Here is a 20589-nt window from a genome sequence, read left to right as displayed (position 1 = left end):
CCATTATTTATATCTTGTATTAGTATGGTATACTTGTTATCACTGACAAACCAATATTGCCGAATTATTATTAACTAAAGTCCGTAGCTTACACTGAGTTTTACTCTGTCTTGTACATTCCATGGGTTTTAACAAATGTGCAGTGACAGGTGTCCATCGTTACTGCATCATACAGAATTGTATCACTGCCCTAAAAATCCAATGTTCCAGCTATTTGTCCCTCCCTCACTCTGCATCCTAAACCCCAGCAACCACTGATCTTTTTACTGTCTCATAGTTTTGCCATTTCCAGAATGTCATATAGTTGGCATCATAAGGTATGACTTTTTCATGCTGAAAAGGCTTTTTCAGATTGGCTTGTTTCACTAAGTAATATGCTTTTAATATTCCTCCATGTCTTTTCATGGCTTCATACATAGCTCGTTCCTTCTTACCGCTCAACAATATTCCATTGTTGGTTTATCCATTCACCTATTGAAGGACATCTTGCTGGCTTCCAGTTTTGGCAATTATGAATAAAGCTACTATTAACATTTGTGTGCAGGTTTTTGTGTGGATATAAGCCTTCGACTATTTGGTTATATACCAAGGATTATGGATCATATGATAGTATATTTAGTATTATAAGAAACTGCCAAACTATCTTCCAAAGTAGCTCTACATTTTGCCTCCCCACCAGCAATGAATGAAAGTTCCTTTTGCTCCACGTCCTTGCTAGTATTTAGTGTTGTCAGTGTTGTGAATTTTAGCCACTGCAGGAGGTGTGAATGCTATTTTGTTATCATTTTAATTTGCAATTTGCTAATATCATATGATGCTGAACATCTTATTATATGCTTATTTGCCATCTGTTTATCTTTGGTAGGTATCTGTTCAGATCTTTTGCCTATTTTTAATTGGGTTGTTTGTTTTCTTGCTGAGAATTTTAAGATTTTTTTTTTATGTTTTAGATACCAGTCCTTTAGCAGAAATGTGTTTTACTAAGATTTTGTCCCATTCTATGGCTTGTCTTTTCATTCTTTTGCAGTGTCTTTTGCCAAGCAGAAGTTTTTAATTTTAATAAAGTACAACTTAATTTTTTCTTTCATGGGCCATGTTTGTGTGTTCTGTCTAAAAAGTCATCACTAAAACCAAGGTCACCTAGATTTTCTCCTATGTTGTCTTCTAGGGGTTTTAGTTTTGTGCTTTACATTTAGGCGTATGATCCATTTTTGAGTTAATTTTTATTAAAGGTATGAGGTCTGTGTCTAGATTAATTTACAAATTTATTTTGCATGTGGATGCCCAGTTCCAGCACCAATTTTTGAAAAGACTATCCTTTCTTCATTGAATTGCCTTTGCTCCTTTGTCAAAGATCAGTTAACTGTATTTGTGTGGGTCTACTTCTGGGCTTTCTATCCTGTTCTATTGATCTATTTGTTCTTTAACCAATACCACACGGTTTTAATTACTGTAGCTTGATAATAAATCTTAAAGTCTGGTAGAGTCAGTCCTCTGATTTTGTTTTCTCCTCTAACATTGTTTTGGTTGTTCTGAGTCTTTTGCCTCTTCATATGAATTTTGGAGTCCGTTAGTCGATATGCACAAAATAACTGCTGAGACTTTTATTGGGATTACATTGAATCTAAAGAGCAAGTTGGGAAGAAATGATATCTTAATAGTATTCATATTCCTGTCAACGAACACGGATCATCTCTCCATATATTTACATCTTCTTTGATTTGTTCCATCTGAGGTCTGTAGTTTTCCTTTTATAGATCTTATACATATTTTGTTAGATTTATACCTAAGTATTTCTTTTTTTTTCTGGTGATAATGTAAATGGTATTGTGTTGTGTTTATTTTTTTATAATTTTTTTTTTAAGATTTTATTTATTTGACACAGAGAGAGCTAGAGAGAGAGAGACAGAGAGCAAGCACAAGCAGAGGGAATGGCAGGCAGGGGAGAAGCAGGCTCCTGGCAGAGCAAGGAGCCTGACGTGGGGCTCGATCCCAGCACCCTGGGATCATGACCTGAGCCGAAGGCAGCTGCTTAACTGACTGAATCACCCAGGCACCCCTGGTATTGTGTTTTTAATTTCAAATTCCAATGGTTCATTTCTGATATATAGGAAAGAGACTGCTTCTTGTTAGATTAACTTTGTATCCCGTGACTTTGTTATAATTGGTTATTAGTTCCAGATTTTTATTGTTGTTATTTGGAATTTTCCATTTGGCCAATCATGTCATCTGTGGACAAAAACAGTTTTATTCCTTTCTTCCTAAACTATAAGCCTTTTATTCCTTTTCTTGTTTATTGCATTAGCTGGGACTTCCAGCATGATGTTGAGTAGCTGTGGTGAGAGGGGCCATCCTTGCCTTGTTCATGATCTAATTGAGAAAGCAACTAGTTTCTCACCATTAAGTATGAGAAACTAGTTGTAGGTCTTTTTGCAGATGTTCTTTATCAAATCAAATCGAGGAAGTTCCTCTTTATTCCTAGTTTGCTGAGAGCTTTTATCATGAATAAGTATTGGACTTTGCCAAACACCTTTTCTGCATCTACTGATATGACTTTTCTTCTTTAGCACGTTGACGACATGGATTACATTGTTTTGAAAGGTATAATAGTATGTAATTCTTTTTATATATAGTTGAGTTCCATTTACAAATTTTTTTTTTTGAGGATTTTCACATCTATGTTCATTAGAGATACTGGTCTGTAGTCTCTTGTAATGTCTTTGGTTTTGATATTAGGTAATGCTGGCCTCATAGAATGGCTTAGAAAATTCCCTTTGCTTCTATTTTCTGGAAGAGACTACAGAGAGATGGTATAATTTCTTCCTTAAATGTTTGGTAGAATTCATCAGTGAACCCATCTGGCCCCAGAGCTTTCTGTTTTCAAAGGTTATTCATTATTAATTCCATTTCTTTAGATATAGGCCTAATCAGGTTATGTTTTTCTTCTTGTGTGAGTTTTGGTAGATTGTATCTTTCAAAGAATTAATCCATTTCCTGTAGGTTATCATATGTGTGGACATAGAGTTGCTCATAATATTCCTGTTATACTTTTAATGTCCATGGGATCAGTAATGATGGTCCTTCTTTCATTTCTAATAGTGGCAATTTGTCTTCTCATTTTGTTTTAATTTGCCTCACTGGAGGTTTATCAATCTTACTGATCATTTCAAAGAATTGATTTCTTGTATTCAGTTTCATTTATTTTTGCTTTAATTTTTTGTTGTTTTTCTGCTTATTTTGGATTTAGTTTGCTCTTCTTTTTCTAGTTTCCTGAGGTAGAAGCTTAGATTATTAAGATCTTTTTTCTAATATACGTATTCAATGCTATAAATACCCTCTAAGCACTGCTTTTGCCGCATCTCACAAAGTGAGTAAGTTGTACAGTTGACCCTTGAACAACACTTATGCAGAGGTCCACTTATTTGTGGATTTTGAGAAATATGTACTGTAAATGTATTTTCTTTTCCTTGTAACTTTCTTAATAACATCTTTCTCTAGATGACTGTAAGAATACAGTATATAATACATATAACACAAAAATATGTATTAAGACTACGTTATTGGTAAGGCTTCCAGTCAACAGTAGGGTATTAGTAGTTGTTTTGGGGGAGTCAAGATTTATATGTGGATTTTTGACTGTGTGTGGGGGTGCTGGCACCCCTAACCCCAGCATGTTCAAGGTCAATTGTATTTTCATTTAGTTCAAAATATTTCTGAACTTCTTTGGTCCAAGCGTTGTTTAGAAGTTGTTATTTAATCTGAATATTTTGAAATTCTCCAACTACCTTTCTGTTGTTGATATCTAGTTTAATTCCATTGTGATCTGAAAGCATAATTTGTATGGTTTCTGTTCTTTTAAACTTGTTTTTTTATGGCACAGAAGGTGGTCTATTTTGGTAAATGTTCCATGTGAGCTTGAGAAGAGTGTGTATTCTGTTGCTACTGGATTAAGGATTCTATAGATGTCAGTTAGATCCAGTTGATTGATGGTGGTGTTGAGTTCAATCAAATTTTCTGCCTGTTGGATCTGTCAGTTACCGATATACGGGTACAGAAGTCTCTAAATATCATAGTGGATTCATCTATTTCTCCTTGCAAGTCTCAGTTTTCACCTCACATATTTTGCCACTCTGTAACTAGGTGCATATACATTAAAAATTGTTTTCTTGGAGAATTGACCACTTACCATCATGTAATGTCCCTCTTTATCCCTAACTTTCCTTGCCCTGAAATTTACTTTGAATTTAATATAGCTACTCCAGCTTTTGTTTGACTAGTGTTAACAGCAGTCTATCTTTCTTCATCCTTTTACTTTTAATCTATCTTTGTTTTTATGTTTAAGGTGGATTTTGTTTTTGGTAGATAAATAGTTGGGTCTTATTTTTTTTATCCAGTCTGACAGTCTGTTTTTTAATTGGTATATTTAAACCATTGACATTTAAAATGATTATTGATGTAACTGGATTAATATCTACTATATTTGTTATTGTTTTCTAGTCATTGCTCTTGTTCTTTCTTTCTTTTCTTGTTTTTTTTTTTTGTCTTCCACTCTTTTTCTGGTTTTAACTGTGCATTTCATAATTCTTTTTTCTCTTCTCTAAGCAGAGCAATTTTTTTTTCTTTTCTAAATGGTTGTCCTTGAGTTTACACTATACATTCACAACTAATCCAAGTTCTCTTTCAAATAACATTACGTCACTTCATAGGCAGTGCAAGTACCTTAAAAGAGTATTCCCAGTTCCTCCCTCCCATCCATTATAACACTGCTGTTATTCACTTACCCATAAACATAAAATTACTGTATGCAAGTTGCTATTACTATTTTGACCCTCTGTTATCTGTTAGAGCAATTAAATTTTCAAAAATGAAAAATCTGATTTTATCTCCATTTGTTCCTTCTCTAATAATGCTTTTCCTTTCTTTATGTAAATTAGTTTCTGACCTATATCATTTTCCTTCTTCCTGAAGAATTTCTTTAACATTTCTTGCAAATTAGGTCTACTGGTGACAAATTCCCTCCAGTTTTGTTTGTCTGAGAAAGTCTTTATAGGAACACCTTGTTTTATTGAGCTTCACCTTACTGCACTTTGCAGATACTGTGTATTTTTAAATTGAAGGTTTGTGACAACCGTGCATTGAGCAAGTTTACTGGCAATATTTTTCCAACAGTATTTGCTCACTTCGTGTCTCTGTGTCACATTTTGGTAATTCTTCTGGTGTTTTAAATTTGTTATTATATTTGTTACGGTGATCCGCGATCAGTGATGATGACTGGCTGAGAGTTCAGATGGTGGTTAGCATTTTTTAGTAATAAAGCATTTTAAATTAAAGTATGCACTTTTTTAAAGACATAATGCCATCGCACATTTACTTTTATGTGCACTGGGAAACCAAAAAAATCCATTTGATTTGCTTTATCACAATATTTGCTTTACTGCAGTGGTCTGCTACTGAACCCCAATATCTCTGAGGTATGGCTATACTTCTCTTTCACTTTTGCAGGATAATTTTGCTGGATACAGAATTGTAGGTTGTTGTTTTTTTTTTCCCCAACACTTTAAGTATTTCACTTCCCTCTCTTCTTGCTTGCATGCTTTCCAAAGAAAAGTCCAATGTAATTCTTATTCTTGCCCTTCTATCAGTAAGGGTTTTCTTTCCCCTGGCTTTTTCAAGAGATTTGCTTGTCTTTGATTTTATACATTTTGAATATCATTATGCTTACATTTTTGGCATTTATCCTGCCTCATGTTTTACACCACTATAATTTAAAAATTCAAATAAATTTAAATAAATTAAAATAAAAAGCTCAGTTCCCCTGCTTCACTAGGCATATTTTAGGTACTCAATAGCCATGAATGGCTAGTAGCTACTGTTAAACTTAAAAATAAAACTGTCAGTTATTTTCCTAGCAAAAATGGGTTTATTTGAGGATAGCAGAGAACTTTAATCTGGGATAAGCAAGCCACAGCAAAACCACAGGCTAGTCCAGAAAACAAAGGAGAGGAACCCCGTTTTATAGAGGAAAGGAGGAATTTAGGAGGGTGGTAGTAAACAAAAAGTCCTTTGGAGTTTTGAAGTAGAGTGGCTTTTCATTGGCTGGGTTGTTGCCAGGGCAAGAGAAAGAACTTTCTTCCTCCTGCTGGGTAGTAAAATAGTATCCACCCTGCAAGATGTTTCTTACTTTGGGTCTGCAATTAATGATAAGGGCATGAGAGCTCTCTCATTTTCATTCTAAATGAGGTTTCTCTTATTAATTTTTACACTACCAATTTGGAGAGCACATATCTACATGTTGGGAGGGAAAAGTCAAATCTGAGGCCTCTTGGCAGTGAATGGCCCACAAGGAAAGCATCTTCTAACCATCACCAGCACCTGAGACCCCTCGTGGTCCTATCCAACTCCCTGTCTCTCTGCTCATGCCGCACCTCCTTCCTAGAATGCCCCTCTTCTCTGCCTCAGGTTATCTGTATTTTACTCTTTTTTTTCCTGACTTAACTTAGGCCCCAACTCAAACACTTTTTTCAGAAGAAAAAATGAAATGTGTTTCACATCATTCCCTTTAAGGGACATGAATTGGGCCTATCCCATGCAGATTCCTTCACATCATCAGGGCCTTGTACTGAGTTTCACTCAGCTTTGCAGACTTGATATCACACTCAGTACTATAAGAAATGTTAATGGGCCCACACATGCTAGTGTTGCCAGCATTTCATTTCATTAAGTAAGAAAATTAAGAGTAAAGACAACTATCTATTGCTGGCAATTTCATGAATAAAAGAACATTCTAATAATGTCCTCTTCCCATGTCTGTCCACAAAAAGGGGGAAACTGAAGCTCTGCTTTATTTTTCTCATTTAGGCCTGGAAGATGAAAACTTATTGTCTCTAAATTTCAGCAAAATAAAGACATCTAGGAACCACTGCCCTGTAGTCTTTGTTGATCTCTTTCCCACAATTTTATTTTTATCACCTTTCTCCCTCTGTTGTGGAAGGTCATTGAAAAGATGTGAGACCACCAGCTGACCCATGAGCTGGACCCAGGTGATCAGAGGCTCCTCGCCTCCTCCCCTGTCCTTGGAATGTGGGTCCCACTTGCCTCTTGCACTCCCAGAGGTTGCTGCAAGGATATTGCCTTGAGATAATGATGTGATGGTGAGAACACCTGCACAGTACACTTGACTGGACCCAGTTAAGGCCTCTCTCTATACAAACTTTTTTTTTTTAAGATTTTATTTATTTGAGAGAGAGAGACAGAGACAGCGAGAGAGAGAGAGCAGGAGCGGGAAGGAGAGGGAGAAGCAAGCTCCCCGCTGAGCAGGGAGCCCGATGCAGGTGCTTGATCCCAGGACCCTGGGATCATGACCCGAGCTGAAAGCAGACACTCAACCAACTGAGCCACCCAGGAGCCCCTCTATACAAACTTTTAAGATTCAGGTGTTCAATAGCCTTGGCTAGTATGGCTGTGTGGGGATCCACTCATCTTGCTGCTGCCCAAGACAAGCCTCATATGTAAGTTCCCTTTGCTTATTAAGACTTCCACTAATGGGGGCACCTGGGTGGCTCAGTAGGTTAAGCATCGGACTCTTGGTTTCAGCTCAGGTCCTGATTTTATGGCTTGTGAAATGGAGCCCCACGTCGCGCTCCACGCTCAGTGGGAATCTGCTTGGATATTCTCTCCCTCTAACCCTACCCCTCTCGCATGTATGCTCACACACTCTCTTTCTCTGTCTGTAAAATAAATAAATCTTAAAAACAAACAACTGCCACCTACCAACCTGGAGTGACCTGCCTCTACCTTTGGTCTCTCCCTGCCCTCCACGCATACTCTCTTATGTCTCTTACTAGTTGTGTGATCTTGTGTAGGTTATTTAGCCTCTCTGGTCTTCATTTCCTTTGTTGTGAAGTTGCTCTAAGGATACATATGCCTAGGACATTGACATAATAGCTCTAGGTTGGCATTCCCTGGCAGAGGTTGGTCTAAGGCTTGGGCTAAGGTTGGGACAAAGGGACAGAAGTGAATCGGTACAGGACTATAATAAAAGCAAAAAGCCTCCTGGCCTCCTCCTTTCCGTCTGAGCATGGCATCTGCTGTCTTCGTTTCATTCCACAGGGTTTTACTTTCCTCCAAAATGAGAGCCTCTGGGAAAGGACCAGGAATATTCAAATCTGCCATAATGGACAAAATGAATGAAGTCTGTCTTAATGGGTACTGATATGTAGCAAGGAACCTTCAAGTTTGAGGAGGCACTGGAGAAACCTAGAGGGGCCCTGAGAACCTCCTACATGCTACATAGCTATCCCTTAGGTCTTTTCCCATTGTGTGAGGCACAAGTGATGCTTCATAATATAACAGGTCACGGGGCTACCAAGACACCTTGGTATCTTGGTATGTATCCAACATACCAAGCAGGCATGTATCCAACATAGTGGACCTTGGGGTCAAGAATGTTAAAACTGACCTCCAAAGTTTACCTGTTTCTCCAAGTTTCATGATTTCACTTTTTAAAACACTGCAAAAAGAGAATCAGCTTTATTGCTGACAAGGAAAAATAAAGACCATCTTAAATTACCTATGCACCTAACGATTAAGGAATATTACCTTGTCGGCGGTACTCATTTTTATGCTTTGCTCCAGACTGTTACTCCCTAAAAAAATCCTCTTTAAAATAGCGGTTGCAAATTGGAAGTCCACAGGCTGAATTCAGCTACATAAATCTTTTGCTTGGCCTGTACAGTTAAAAAAAAAAAAAAAAACAAACAACTTTAAAAATAACATTAAAAAAATTGTACACTAAAAATCAAGATTTTCATCTCCTCTTTCAAAGTTATAAGATGTGGTGGCAATAGGCTTATAATGGCACAAGGCGGCTACTGGCTCTGAAAGCTGTTTGCTTTAAAAACATCAAGTGCTGGGCGCCTGCCTGGGTGGCTCAGTCGGTTAAGCGAATGCCTTCAGCTCAGGTCATGATCCCAGGGTCCCGGGATCGAGTCCCGCATCGGGCTCCCTGCTCTGCGGGGAGCCTGCTTCTCCCTCTCCCACTCCCCCTGCTTGTGTTCCCTCTCTCGCTGTGTCTCTCTCTGTCAAATAAATAAATAAAATCTTTAAAAAATAAAATAAATAAAAAATAAAAACATCAAGTGTTCAAGTCACCTACGCCCGCCATTCACAGAACACCTGCATATGGCAATGAAGAGCGGACGTGCTGGTTTGGAAGACACCTGAGCTGGCTACCCAGATGGCTGTCAGGGACGGCCCGAGAGAGTAACTTTTATACTGAAACCTGCAGGAAACGACTGAGTCACAACCTCCGTGCCTCAGTTTCCTCATCTGTAAAACGGCGCTGACAATGAGCAGTTGCAGGAATGCTCGGCAAGGGATTACGCCAGGGGCTGGCCCTAACCACGCCAAGGGCTGGCCCTAACTCGGGGCCCGGGGGCACGACTACACCTCGCTACGTTCTCTTGCAGGCCTCTGCACCAGCAGAGACCGAGACCCCGAGGAGGTGCCAGGGGCGCGGGGCGCGGCGCTGAGACGCTCCCCCCAGGCTTCGTCCTCCTCCCCTCCCCGCCGCGGGCCCCCGCGCTCCGCCAAGGTTGGCCCCAGGGCGCCGAGAGGCGTGGTTGGCCCCGGCGGACCCTGGAGGCAGCCATGGCCTCGGTGGTGGAATACAAGGGGCTCAAGGCTGGCTACCGCTGCGGCTACTGCGACTCCGAGGAGGGCAAGGTGTCCTGCGGTGAGTGTCCCCACGGACGGGGCTGGCGCGGCCGCCTGGCGTCCGACCCCCGCACCGCCCGCCGCGCCGCCAGCCCCTCGCCTGGGAGCTCACAGGCCCGAGTCCCCAGACTCTCACTCCCCTCTCCCAGACGCTTCCCCCCAGACTATTTCCCTTCACGCTCCCCTCTCCTCCTCACCCTCACCGAAGATGGCCGTCCTGGTCGGAGAAGGAACGGAAATAGCGGAAGGCTGCCCTCGGTCAAGATGGCGCGGGCGGCGTCAGCGTGCGGGACTCCTGGCGAACCCGGCCTGCGGGCGCCCGAGCAGCTTCGCGCGCGCCTCGGGGACTCCCAGGCGGCGCGGAGCATTGTGGGGTGGCGGCGACGGCGGCGGGGCTGGGCTGGGTCGCGTCGCGTTTGGAGGGTAGGGGCCATGGCTTCCTGGGCCGCTCTTTCGCCCAGCATCGTGGAGTATTTCGAGGGCGAGGACTCCTACCGCTGCGGCTATTGCAAGAATGAGTCGGGCAGTCGCTCCAATGGTGAGCGGGCCGGCGGGCGGGGGAGGGCGTCGCGGCCTCGGGGGCTCCGCGGCCGGCGGGCGTCCTCGGGGGTCGCGGCGCCCTGGCCCGGGCCGACCGGCTCGAGCGACGCGCGGCGGCTGGAGCCCCCGGCCAGGTCCTTTCCCGAGGCGGGTGTGCGGAACGCGACTCGCGGTTTGGGCTGTGGCTGTCAACTAAAAATGGACCTCAGCTCTGATTCATCAGGGAAGCATCTAGGTGCTTATCCTTCACGCAGGTGCTCGGACGTGCGAGATAGTGATTGTCTCGCCGTGGCCCAAAGTGTGGAAACAGGTGTCCGTCTTCGGTCAGTAGGAGACGGTTAAATATGTGACAGCATGCCGTGCCAGGGAGCACTGGAGTGCGGTCAGTTCCGCTGGGGCCGGCGGATGCTGCTGATGTGGGATCGTCCCCGATTTTGATTGTAGAATGCGGCGTGTCGGGTGGGCTATTTGTGTAGAAAGACGTGTGTGTGCATATGTGGGCATGGGCATCTGGATAAAATGTCTGGAAGAGCTTACAAGACACTGGTGACCGACCGACCACAGGCGCTGCTGGCGAGGGAGCCTGTTTGTACAATGTGTATGAAAATTTTACCAGGTGCTTATATGCCTTGTCATTTCTCCACCCACTTCCAGAACGACGACAAAGCCAGCTTGTCGTGGTTCAGGTTTATTTCGGAAGACTTGTTTTTTGTAAACAAAACATTATGTTTATTTCCCGCTGTGTCGTGCATTGGCAGATACAAAATCTTTTTCAAGGAGTAGTCAGTCCAGCATTGTGGAAAATGGGATAACCGTGAAGATACAAATTTACGTAATTTCCATTTAAGAAAAATATAAATGCCCTACAGCAGGGGAATGATTTGGACGATTATGGTATGTCCATTTACTTATTAATTGAAATCGTTTATTAGATGCTTGCAGGTAAGAGGGAGCAGAATGTAATATAATGCAGTCATTAGGAGTGATGGTTATGAAGATGAGCTAACAGAAGAATGTTTAAGTGTAGGGTTGAACGGAGAAAAACAGGATGCAAATGACGCATGTGACATGATCACAGTTCTGGGAGGATAAAAACCCAGGAAAGACACACCAACTGGTGACAGTGGATGCCTTAGGGTATTAGAGATACCTCCCTTTTTCAGAATTTTAGTATTGTGACTACAGTATGTGTGTTATAAGCACTTTTTATTAAAGGTGTCTAAAGTGACTATTTTCATAGATCCTTAATTATTATTTCCCCAGTATTTTTATTTTTATTTATTTTTTTTAAAGATTTTATTTATTTTTCTGACAGAGAGATATAGCGAGAGAGGGAACACAAGCAGGGCCAGTGGGAGAGGGAGAAGCAGGCTTCCCGCGGAGCAGGGAGCCCGATGTGGGGCACGATCCCAGGAACCTGGGATCATGACCCCAGCCGAAGGCAGACGCTTAATGACTGAGCCACCCAGGCGCCCCTCCCCAGTAATTTTAGTAAGAGGAAATTGATTAATATAGATGTCCTTTGTTTAAAGTCCTGTGGAAGAAACCTGCTTTTACCCTTTTCACCTAAAGAGAGAACTGTAAATTTCCATTATATATATTTTAATTCTGATCATCTTTACCATAGGGCACCCCACCTATTAGGTAGGTTTTATTACTCCTATTTTATAGATGATGAATTTGAGGCTAATAAAATAACTCAGTGTTAATGAGTGCCTGCCAGGCTTCTGGACATTTCTGTTTCTGAATACCTCTTGTACTATTAAGCCTACCTCTGTCTATATACCTCTGATGCAGTTTGCTGTTTACAAGAGAAAAAATTTCTTTTAACATTAATTCAAATAATACCTTTTAATGTTTTCTCGTAGTCTTCATTTTTTTCAATAATAATTGCATAATTATTGCATCATATGGATAATATCGTAGTCCCTGTAATCACTTTTCTGTTCCTGGGCATTTCAATTACTTTCAGTTTTTATACTTAAAAGGAATATTGCTGTATACTTTTGTTCTATTTTCAATATCCAAGACTATGCTAAAAACATAAAAATCAGGAAAATTTATATGCATCAGGAAACATTTGCTTTTCAGTTCTTTTGAAGAGACTTGCTTATTAAATTATAGGGGATATTATTATGGCTTAAAAGTGTGATATAATCTGATCACTGTAAGGACCTTAAATATATGATGCCATAGAGACTATTGGCTAATCCTGAATTAAATATAATCACTTAGATGTGTTTGATTTTTAAAATGAAGATAAATATCTTTTCCATCTGTGTTGTTTGTTATGTCAAACAAGTATGAAGTATGTGCAAACTTTCATTTGTCCAGTGTGAGCTAGATTTTTTTTTTTGCGTCAATATTCACATTTAAAGAATGCTTTGAATTAAAAAAAAAATTCGACCTGCTATAATTAACATGGCACGTGGCACTTATTTTTTCAGGCATGTGGGCACATTCAATGACAGTACAGGATTATCAGGATCTTATAGATCGAGGATGGCGAAGGTAAAGCTCTTTAATACAAAGACACTTCTCTTGTTACTGAGGTTCTTCTTATAATTGCAAAATATTGTTTGCCTTTAAAATGTTTTCCTGTTTTTGGAAAGAGGTTTAAGAGGTTTTTTTATTGTATTTCTTTGTGTAGTGATTCTTTTCTCTCTCCTTTTAAAGATGTTTATTAGGAGAACTTCAAATACACATAAATGTAGAGAGTATGGTATCATGAACCTCATGTACCTATCCTCAGGCTAGGTACATGTTAACACTTGTTAACATTTTGCCAATCTTGTTGCATCAGTTCTCCTTGCTCCCTGCAATGGAGTGAATGTGCGTGTATCATTGTCACTCCCTTCCCCAATTTTATGGTATTTGGAGGTGGGCCTTTGGGAGGTGATTAGGTCAGAGGGTGGAGTCCTCACAAATGGGATTGGTGCCCTTGTAAAAGAGACCCCCGAGGGCTCCCTTGCCCTTTCTGCCATGTGAGGTTACAACAAAAATATGAACCAGGAAGCTTATCTTTACCAGACATAGAATATGTCAGCACCTTGGTGTTAGACTTTTTTAATGTTTAATGTGTTAGACTTCCCAACCTCCAGAACTATGAGGAATACATTTGTGTTGTTTATAAGCCACTCAGTCTGTGACATATTGTTACATCAGCTTGAACAAACTAAGATGTTCCCTCCTCCCCCACAAAATAATTTAAAGCAATTTCAGGTATCCTCTTAGTAGACCTGTAATAAATATATGTTTCTAAGAAAGGATTATTTTTTCCTTTTTAATGTATCTACGATACCATTATCATCTTTTACACAATAGTTCTTTGATGTCATCTGTTACTTAGTTTGATTAGATTTTTTGCTTGTCTCAGAAATGTCCTTTTTTTTTTTATAGTTGGTTTATTTGAGTCAGGATTCCATTAAGGTCCACACTTTGCCTTTGATGGCTAAGTTTTTTTGGTAATTACCTTTTTATAGAAGATTTTAGAATGTATAAAGTTCCTTATGTAAATATAAACAGTGCTAAATGTTCTGTGCCAATACTCCCCAAAAGACATGGGATTGAGCACAGCAAATAAAACTTCACACCTTTTCTTAAACTTAATAATGAGACCCAAAAGGTAGATCTAGGTCGGATGTTGAAGGATTTTGTATGCCATGATGAACTTCTTTTTTAAAAGGTGGAGGGGAGCCATTGAAAGCTTTATGTCAGAATTGTGATGGAATTTGTGTTTTGGAAATGATCATTCAGATGGCAGAGAGGTATTTGAGGGGGTGATTGCAAAGGCAGGAAGACTCGTTCCAGAGATCCCTGCAGGGTCCGGTTGTGACTTGATCATCTCATGACAATGCTGTCATCATCAGTGGCTATAGGTTAGAAGATAGATGGGAGGGAACAGACGTAAGGGGTACATTTTAGAAGTAGAAAGCTTGCTGATTGGATATAGAGGTGCTTTAGAGGGAGGAATCTGAGATGACTCCCAGGTTTCTGACTCAGGAACTGAGCTCATGTACGTTTACTTGGGCAGCCATAACAAAATACCACCGGCTGGGTATCTTAAACAACAGGACTCTATATTCTTGCAGTACTGGAGGCTGAAATTTCCAAAATCCTGGTGTCTGCAGTTTTATTTTTTTCTGAAGGCCCTTCCTTGGCTTGTACATTGCTGTTGTCTTCTTGCTGTGGCCTCACGTGGTCCTTTCTCTTTGTATATATATCCCTAGTGCCTAGTGTCTCTTTGTATTTCCAGTTTCCTTTTCTTCTTTTTTTTTTTTTTTTAAAGATTTTATTTATTTATTTGAGAGACTACAAGGGGGGGTAGGGAGAGGCAGAGGGAGAGGGACAAGCAGACTCCCCACCCAGGAGGGAGCCCGATATGGGGCTCAATCCCAGGACTCCAGGATCATGACCTGAGCTGAAGGCAGATGCTTAACCGACTGAGCCACCCAGGTGCCCCCAGTTTCCTTTTCTTATATGCATAGCATTCAGATTGCGTTAAGGCTCATCTTACTGCCATTTTAACTTGGTCACCTCTTTAAAGGCCTTGTTTCTAAATACAGTTCCATTCTGAGGTACTGGGGGTTAGGGCTTCAAAATACGAATTTTGAGGGGACACGATTCAATCCATAATGTCATGGCTCTGCCACTAACAGATCCAGAAAGCACTGGAAGCATCAGGTTAATTTTGGGCTACCTTGTGCTACTACACGTGGAGCCCTCACCTGTGGATATCGTAGGCTGTGGCTCCCATCAGCGTCACCTCATCCTGAGCGATTTCCTCTGATTGCCTTTATGGTATTGAGGATTGGTGGTGGGCTGAGGCATGGAAGGACTGCAGGTGCTGCTGAGGGGGTGATTGAGGTGAAGAGGTTTGGAGTACACATATCAGGGTTTAGGAAAGAAAAGGCTGGACTCTGTCCTTGGTATGTCTATGTTGCAAGATTATTTAGGTTATGAAGAGTAACTAAATGTTTTTATGTTATTGGTTAGATTTTTACTCTAATTTTGTACTCCTGTACTAGTCTACTTTAGTACATGTGAGAAATGTGTAAGACATTAACAAAACTACTTTTTAATTTTAGAAGCGGGAAATATGTGTATAAGCCTGTCATGAATCAAACATGTTGTCCTCAGTACACGATAAGGTAAGAAAGAGGGTGTATATATAAATTTGAAGAGTATGTATAATTCTTCAGTGACATCTTGCTTTTTTTTACATGTTAATTCTCATTCTAGCTAGACTCTTTATAAAGAAGAACAATTGAAATATCTTTTCTACAAACTGATGCTACATTTATACGTCATCAGTAGCTTTTAATAATACTATTTAATGGTTTGGGTGTAAATAGGATATGAAAAAGTATACTGTTTAGCAGTCTAGTCAATGATATCATGACATATTGTGAGAATATTAGAAAATACTCAAATTACTTTTAGATATCAAATGTTTTATAGAATTTAGCTTGGGGATTTCCACATTCTAGTGTATTGCTGGACACAGTACTCACATTGAAACAGCACTATAGGATCTGTAGAAAGAGGAGGGGGAGGGCTGACATTTAATCTGCCACATATATTTAGAGTCCAGTTTTCTTCGTTGGAAAACTTAAACTAAAAAGTCTATTTTCCTACAAAGTGTTTGCTTAACCAGCAAACCCCAATATAACATGGAAGGATTTTCCCTTCTCAGATTATAAAGATCCTCCTCTTCTCCCTTGTCCTCCTTGCCTTCCTCTTCTGGTAGAATCTAGGGAAAGTATGTTGCCATTATTAAGCATTTGTCTACAGTTTCAATATGAATATATTCTCTAGATAAAAAAGCAAACACAGTTGTATCCATCATGTTTTGGCTGGTCCTCACACCTCTTTCTCTTAGTTGCTCTTAATTTGTTTTGGGATTGAAGACTTTTGACAATCTGATGAAAAGTTACAGACCCTTTCTGCAGCCAAACAAAAGGGAGGGGGCATATAGGCAAAAATATGTAACATTTGCATACTAATTTTAGGATGATCTTGGGCTCCCAACAGGCTCTCACAGTTCCACTGATTCCTGGTTAAGAATCCTTTTCTTTTATCTAACGTCATAGGACTGGAGCAATAAAGAGAAAAGATGGGTGTCTGGTTTACTGAAATCATCTTACTAAGACAGCTATCCTGTCCTCTTGCAGTTTCAGTGGTTATGAAGCAGTGACATCCTCAAAGGCAGAAGTCCTTTTCCTTCAAGTAACAGTTTGTTATTGGATTATGGCCCAGATTCTGTTTAAATAAGTCTGGAGCTGATTTGCTAGAACCCTGAGAATTCTAATCAGAAAAGGTTTAAAAAAAAAAAAAAGGTCAATTTCAGTGGGTTAAAGAAGAAGACCAAGCCTCTATAATTTATTGGGTGCCTCTCAATGCAAAGCTCTGTTCCAGGTATATTGCTTTTATGAAAAGGGATTCGATTAACATTGCAAAACAAAATAATTATAAAATGTTAATTTTTTTTTTTTTTGCATGAAATCAAACATTTCCTGAATTGTTATTCTTTACACAACTTCATTACATGTATTGATATTACAGAGTCATTTTGCATATTTACTGTTCTGGGTTTTTTTACTTTGTTTACTACAGTAGTTATAATGAGACCTAATGTGAAGTCAAGGCGATTATAACCTACAACGTAGCTTCTTGTTAGATGTCAGGGGCTGCCCAGTATGTGAGTATAAATGAGGATGAGCTTCCTTGGCTATGATTTTTTTTGTTTTTTAGTTTTTATTTTTATATAGAATTATATATGCTAGTAATTTAAAAATCAAACAATTCCATAAAGCTTACTTTGCAAAATTGCAGTCCCCTGAACCTCCCTATTTCTTTTTCCCAGTGCAGTCACTCTCAAATTTTTTAACTGATTTTTTTTTTTTTGTTCTTCTTTCTACCTTTAAGTGACATGCTTATATAATTACAGAAACCTTATCTCATTATCTTTGGGTTTTTCTCATATCTCTGGGTTTCTCTCTTTAAAAGGTAAGGATTCAACTTTATTTTTTCTCATTATCTCTGAATTTCTCTCTTTGAAAGATAAGGATTTAACTTTATTTCATCACTGTTGCCCTGTCACATTCAAGCTCCTTTTTGTCCTCATTGCCAACTTCCCAGCTCAGAAGTATCGTAATATTGGATGGTGTAGTCACTGTATCATGACCTATAAATATGCTATGTGGTCGAGCCATGCAGTGTACTATTGATTACATTTTCTTTCCTTCACAAGTTTTTGCTTTCCATGGAGTTGATAATTGTCTTTTTTGTTTGCATAGTCTTCTATGTACCCATCACCAGTCAATTTTAGAAATCCTCCCACAGTTGTGTAAATTTCCTCTTGGTATTTTTAGATGCTTCAGGTGCTCTATTACTTGTGTCCTCTTGATGAATATCTCTGTGTTGTCTTCTGACCTACTGTGATCTGGACAGGTTGTCTTTCCAACTGATGCATCACTGTCACCCTGGGATCTCTTTTTACTGCCATCTTGGGGATTCTCTTTGGGTCTCATGTTTTCTGTCTCCTCTGACCTCTCAGATTATTTCCTCATTTTAGTGTAGCTCATCTTCTAATAGCTTTCTTGAGAAAAAGTTTATTTTTCGAAGTACTTTTTTTAGACTTCGTATGTTTGAAAAAAAATTTTTTTTAAGAGAGAAAGAGATAGTGTGCGAGGGGGGATGGGGGCAGAGGGAGAGGGAGAGAGAGAATCCCAGGCAGGCTCCATGCTCAGCATAGAGCCTGACTTGGGGCTCCATTTCCACGACCCTGAGATCATGACCCTGAGATCATGACCTGAGCCCAAACCAAGAGTCAGTCAGACGCTCATCCAGCTGAGCCACTCAGGTGCCCCTGTTTGAAAATGTTTTAATTCACCACTCAGATATCTAGTTTGGCTGGGCTATAGAAGTGTAGATTGGAAATAATTTTGCTTTAGAATTTTGAAGGCTTTGCTTCTGATTCTTGTTCCTTTGTCCAAAATGTTCTTTCCTTTTGAAAGGTTTTTTGTCCCCAGTGTTCTGATATTTCACGTCTGGTGGTGTCTTTCTGCATCCATTGCATACAGACTTAAGGGGCTCTTCTTACCTGGGGCCTCCTCCCATCATATCCTTCACTTCACAGAAATTTTTTTTATTATTTTGTTGATCTTCTTCCCCCCATTTTTTTCTTCTGTTCTTTTATAATGTCTTCATTCAGATGTTGAACTTTTAGAGTGATCCTCTAATTTTTTTTTCTCTTGTTTTCCATCCCTTTTGCAATATCTTTTGGGAAATTTCCTCAACTTAATTTTCTGAGTCTTCTGTTTAATTGTTTATTTCTTCTATTATATTTTTACTTCTGAGAGAGTTTTGGTTTTGGACTCTCTCTCTCTTTTTTTTGTAACCTCCCATTATTGTGTGGCTGTAATAGCTAAAGAGAAATAAGAGCGTGTACTTCTTAGGATATTTGTATTTTTAGGCTCTCCAGTGTCTGTGTAGAGGTTCTCCTTGAGTGTCTGGTGATTCTGACTTTCCAGGGGGGTAGTCTGGTCACATTCTGGAGAGAAAGTGCCCATGTTTGTGGCTGGGTTGGGAAATGGGTTGGAGGTTTCCACATTCAGTATGTAGACTTTCATTTAAGCTTCCTGTTTCTAGTACATTTTCATTGCTTTCCACTGTGCCTACATCCTCATGTAGGAGGCCCTATTTTTTACTCTTTCCTAAATATGCAGCTTTCTCCTGGGTTGTGTAGGGAGTCCTATGTGGAGTGGTGGAGGCATCAGACATCTAACTGCTTCCAAAACAGACTTTCAAGAGATCTTTCTATTTTTAGAATCACCTTCACTCTTATCTCCTGAGGTATCAGGTATCAACCAATCCCTAAAATTTGTAGGGTTAATGTAAAGAAAATTGGTTATCATTCTGGCTTTTCCCACTGTTGGTTTAGGATTTAAAATTCTTTGGTCTGCTAAGTCAGTTACCACTTGTGCATGTTCTGCCCAGCTTCCAGCATTTCTCCTCTTCTCTTTTTTTTTTCCAGTGATTTATGCCTTTTTCTTTTTTTCTAATTCCTTAATGTAGTTTTAGTGAGATTTGGGGTGGGACTAGAGGCTACATCAAGCCCTATCTTTACCCAAAAATCCCGGGCATGGGTTTTGCCTTTCTGTACTAGACACTGCTCAGAACTCATTTTATTTCTTCTAGTTTGAGTTCACTTTCTACATATTTATTTTGCTTTCCTAGGTGCCGACCTTTACAGTTTCAGCCATCAAAATCTCACAAGAAGGTTTTGAAAAAAATGTTGAAATTTCTGGCTAAAGGAGAAATTTCCAAAGGAAATTGTGAGGGTAAGATGAGTTGGGGGTGTAAAAACTCTTTACATCGATGTAGATTTCCAAGGTTGTCATTTTCGGTTATTAAGTAGGGGAATGGGTCCATACTGCAGTCAGGTAGTACTGTTCTTCTGATGGTGGGGATTGCTGTTAGTGTTGCTGTTACTATTACCACTGGCCCAAAAGTCAAGGATAAGGGGAATGCCTGTCAGGGAAAGTCTAGCCTCGGAAGAAGATGGAGGACAGTTTTAAAGATATTGTGATGTCTTGGGGTTTATTGGAACTTTAGTTTTCATAGTACTTTGACAACTCTTATCTTACTTGATCCTAATAGTACCTTGTGAAGTAAATGGGAAGTGGTATTACATTTGAGAAACAGATGCTTAGGTGCACCTTACACAATATTGCATAATCACTTTGAATGATGAGTAAAGCTCAGGTTTTCTGTGTTTGAGGAAGCCCTTCAGTAAATCTTATTGCCCGGAATTTTCTTATTTGTGTGATAAATTTTGAATTGAGAGTCAATTTCCTACAAGATAATTAGAAATATTTAATGAACTTTGGTTACAGATACTTTGCTTTTTCAGTTTTTTCAGTGTCTTTTCTTTTCCTTTTAAAAGTTTTCACATAGGCAGTGCCTAATACATGAGCCTAATAATTGGGAATGCTACCTATCCTTAGAGCTCTTTCTCACTTCTGCCATAGAAAATACCTAATCCTGGAAGCCTTCCATCCCAGTTTTAACTTGTTAATATATTCCCCAAGTGTGTTTTCATTGCCCACAATGTACCAGTCCCTGTTTTAAGCACTAGTGATACAGTGACCAGCAGGACAGGTAAGTTCTTCACCTTCATGCACTCTCCTTAACAGACCAAGATTCAGGACAACCTGGAGCAGACTTGGCAGAGCTATGGGCAACAAAGAGGCGGGAAGGCTCAGGGGTGTAGAGGTTCAGGGGCAATTGGGCATTGGAAATACCAGAATTTTGGTGCAGCTCTGATTAGTA

General features: G+C 39.8%; 1 protein-coding gene across 10 annotated transcripts in view; it reads left to right on the top strand.

Moving 5' to 3' along the window:
- Positions 1-9648: 9648 nt before the first annotated feature.
- The window catches only part of ATE1 (arginyltransferase 1), a 169402-nt gene continuing 158461 nt past the window's right edge, over positions 9649-20589 (top strand). For 4 of the 10 annotated variants that reach the window (XM_035030412.1, XM_035030430.1, XM_035030424.1 and 1 more), the window contains exons 1-4: positions 9921-10252; positions 12702-12765; positions 15342-15404; positions 19495-19598. In XM_035030412.1, coding sequence (XP_034886303.1) covers positions 9979-10252; positions 12702-12765; positions 15342-15404; positions 19495-19598 — 505 coding nt within the window. In that variant the 5' untranslated portion in view covers positions 9921-9978. Of the gene's footprint in view, positions 9734-9920; positions 10253-10305; positions 10871-12701; positions 12766-15341; positions 15405-19494; positions 19599-20589 lie in introns of those variants that run through there. The other 6 variants (XM_035030405.1, XM_035030446.1, XM_035030453.1 and 3 more) reach the window with 4 other exon arrangements.

This window comes from Mirounga leonina, unplaced genomic scaffold, assembly GCF_011800145.1.
Source record: "Mirounga leonina isolate KUSES-001 unplaced genomic scaffold, KU_Mleo_1.0 Mir_114, whole genome shotgun sequence".
Lineage (NCBI taxonomy): Eukaryota > Metazoa > Chordata > Mammalia > Carnivora > Phocidae > Mirounga > Mirounga leonina.
Note: the sequence above shows the minus strand (reverse complement) of the source record. Positions and strands in the feature narration are given on the sequence as shown.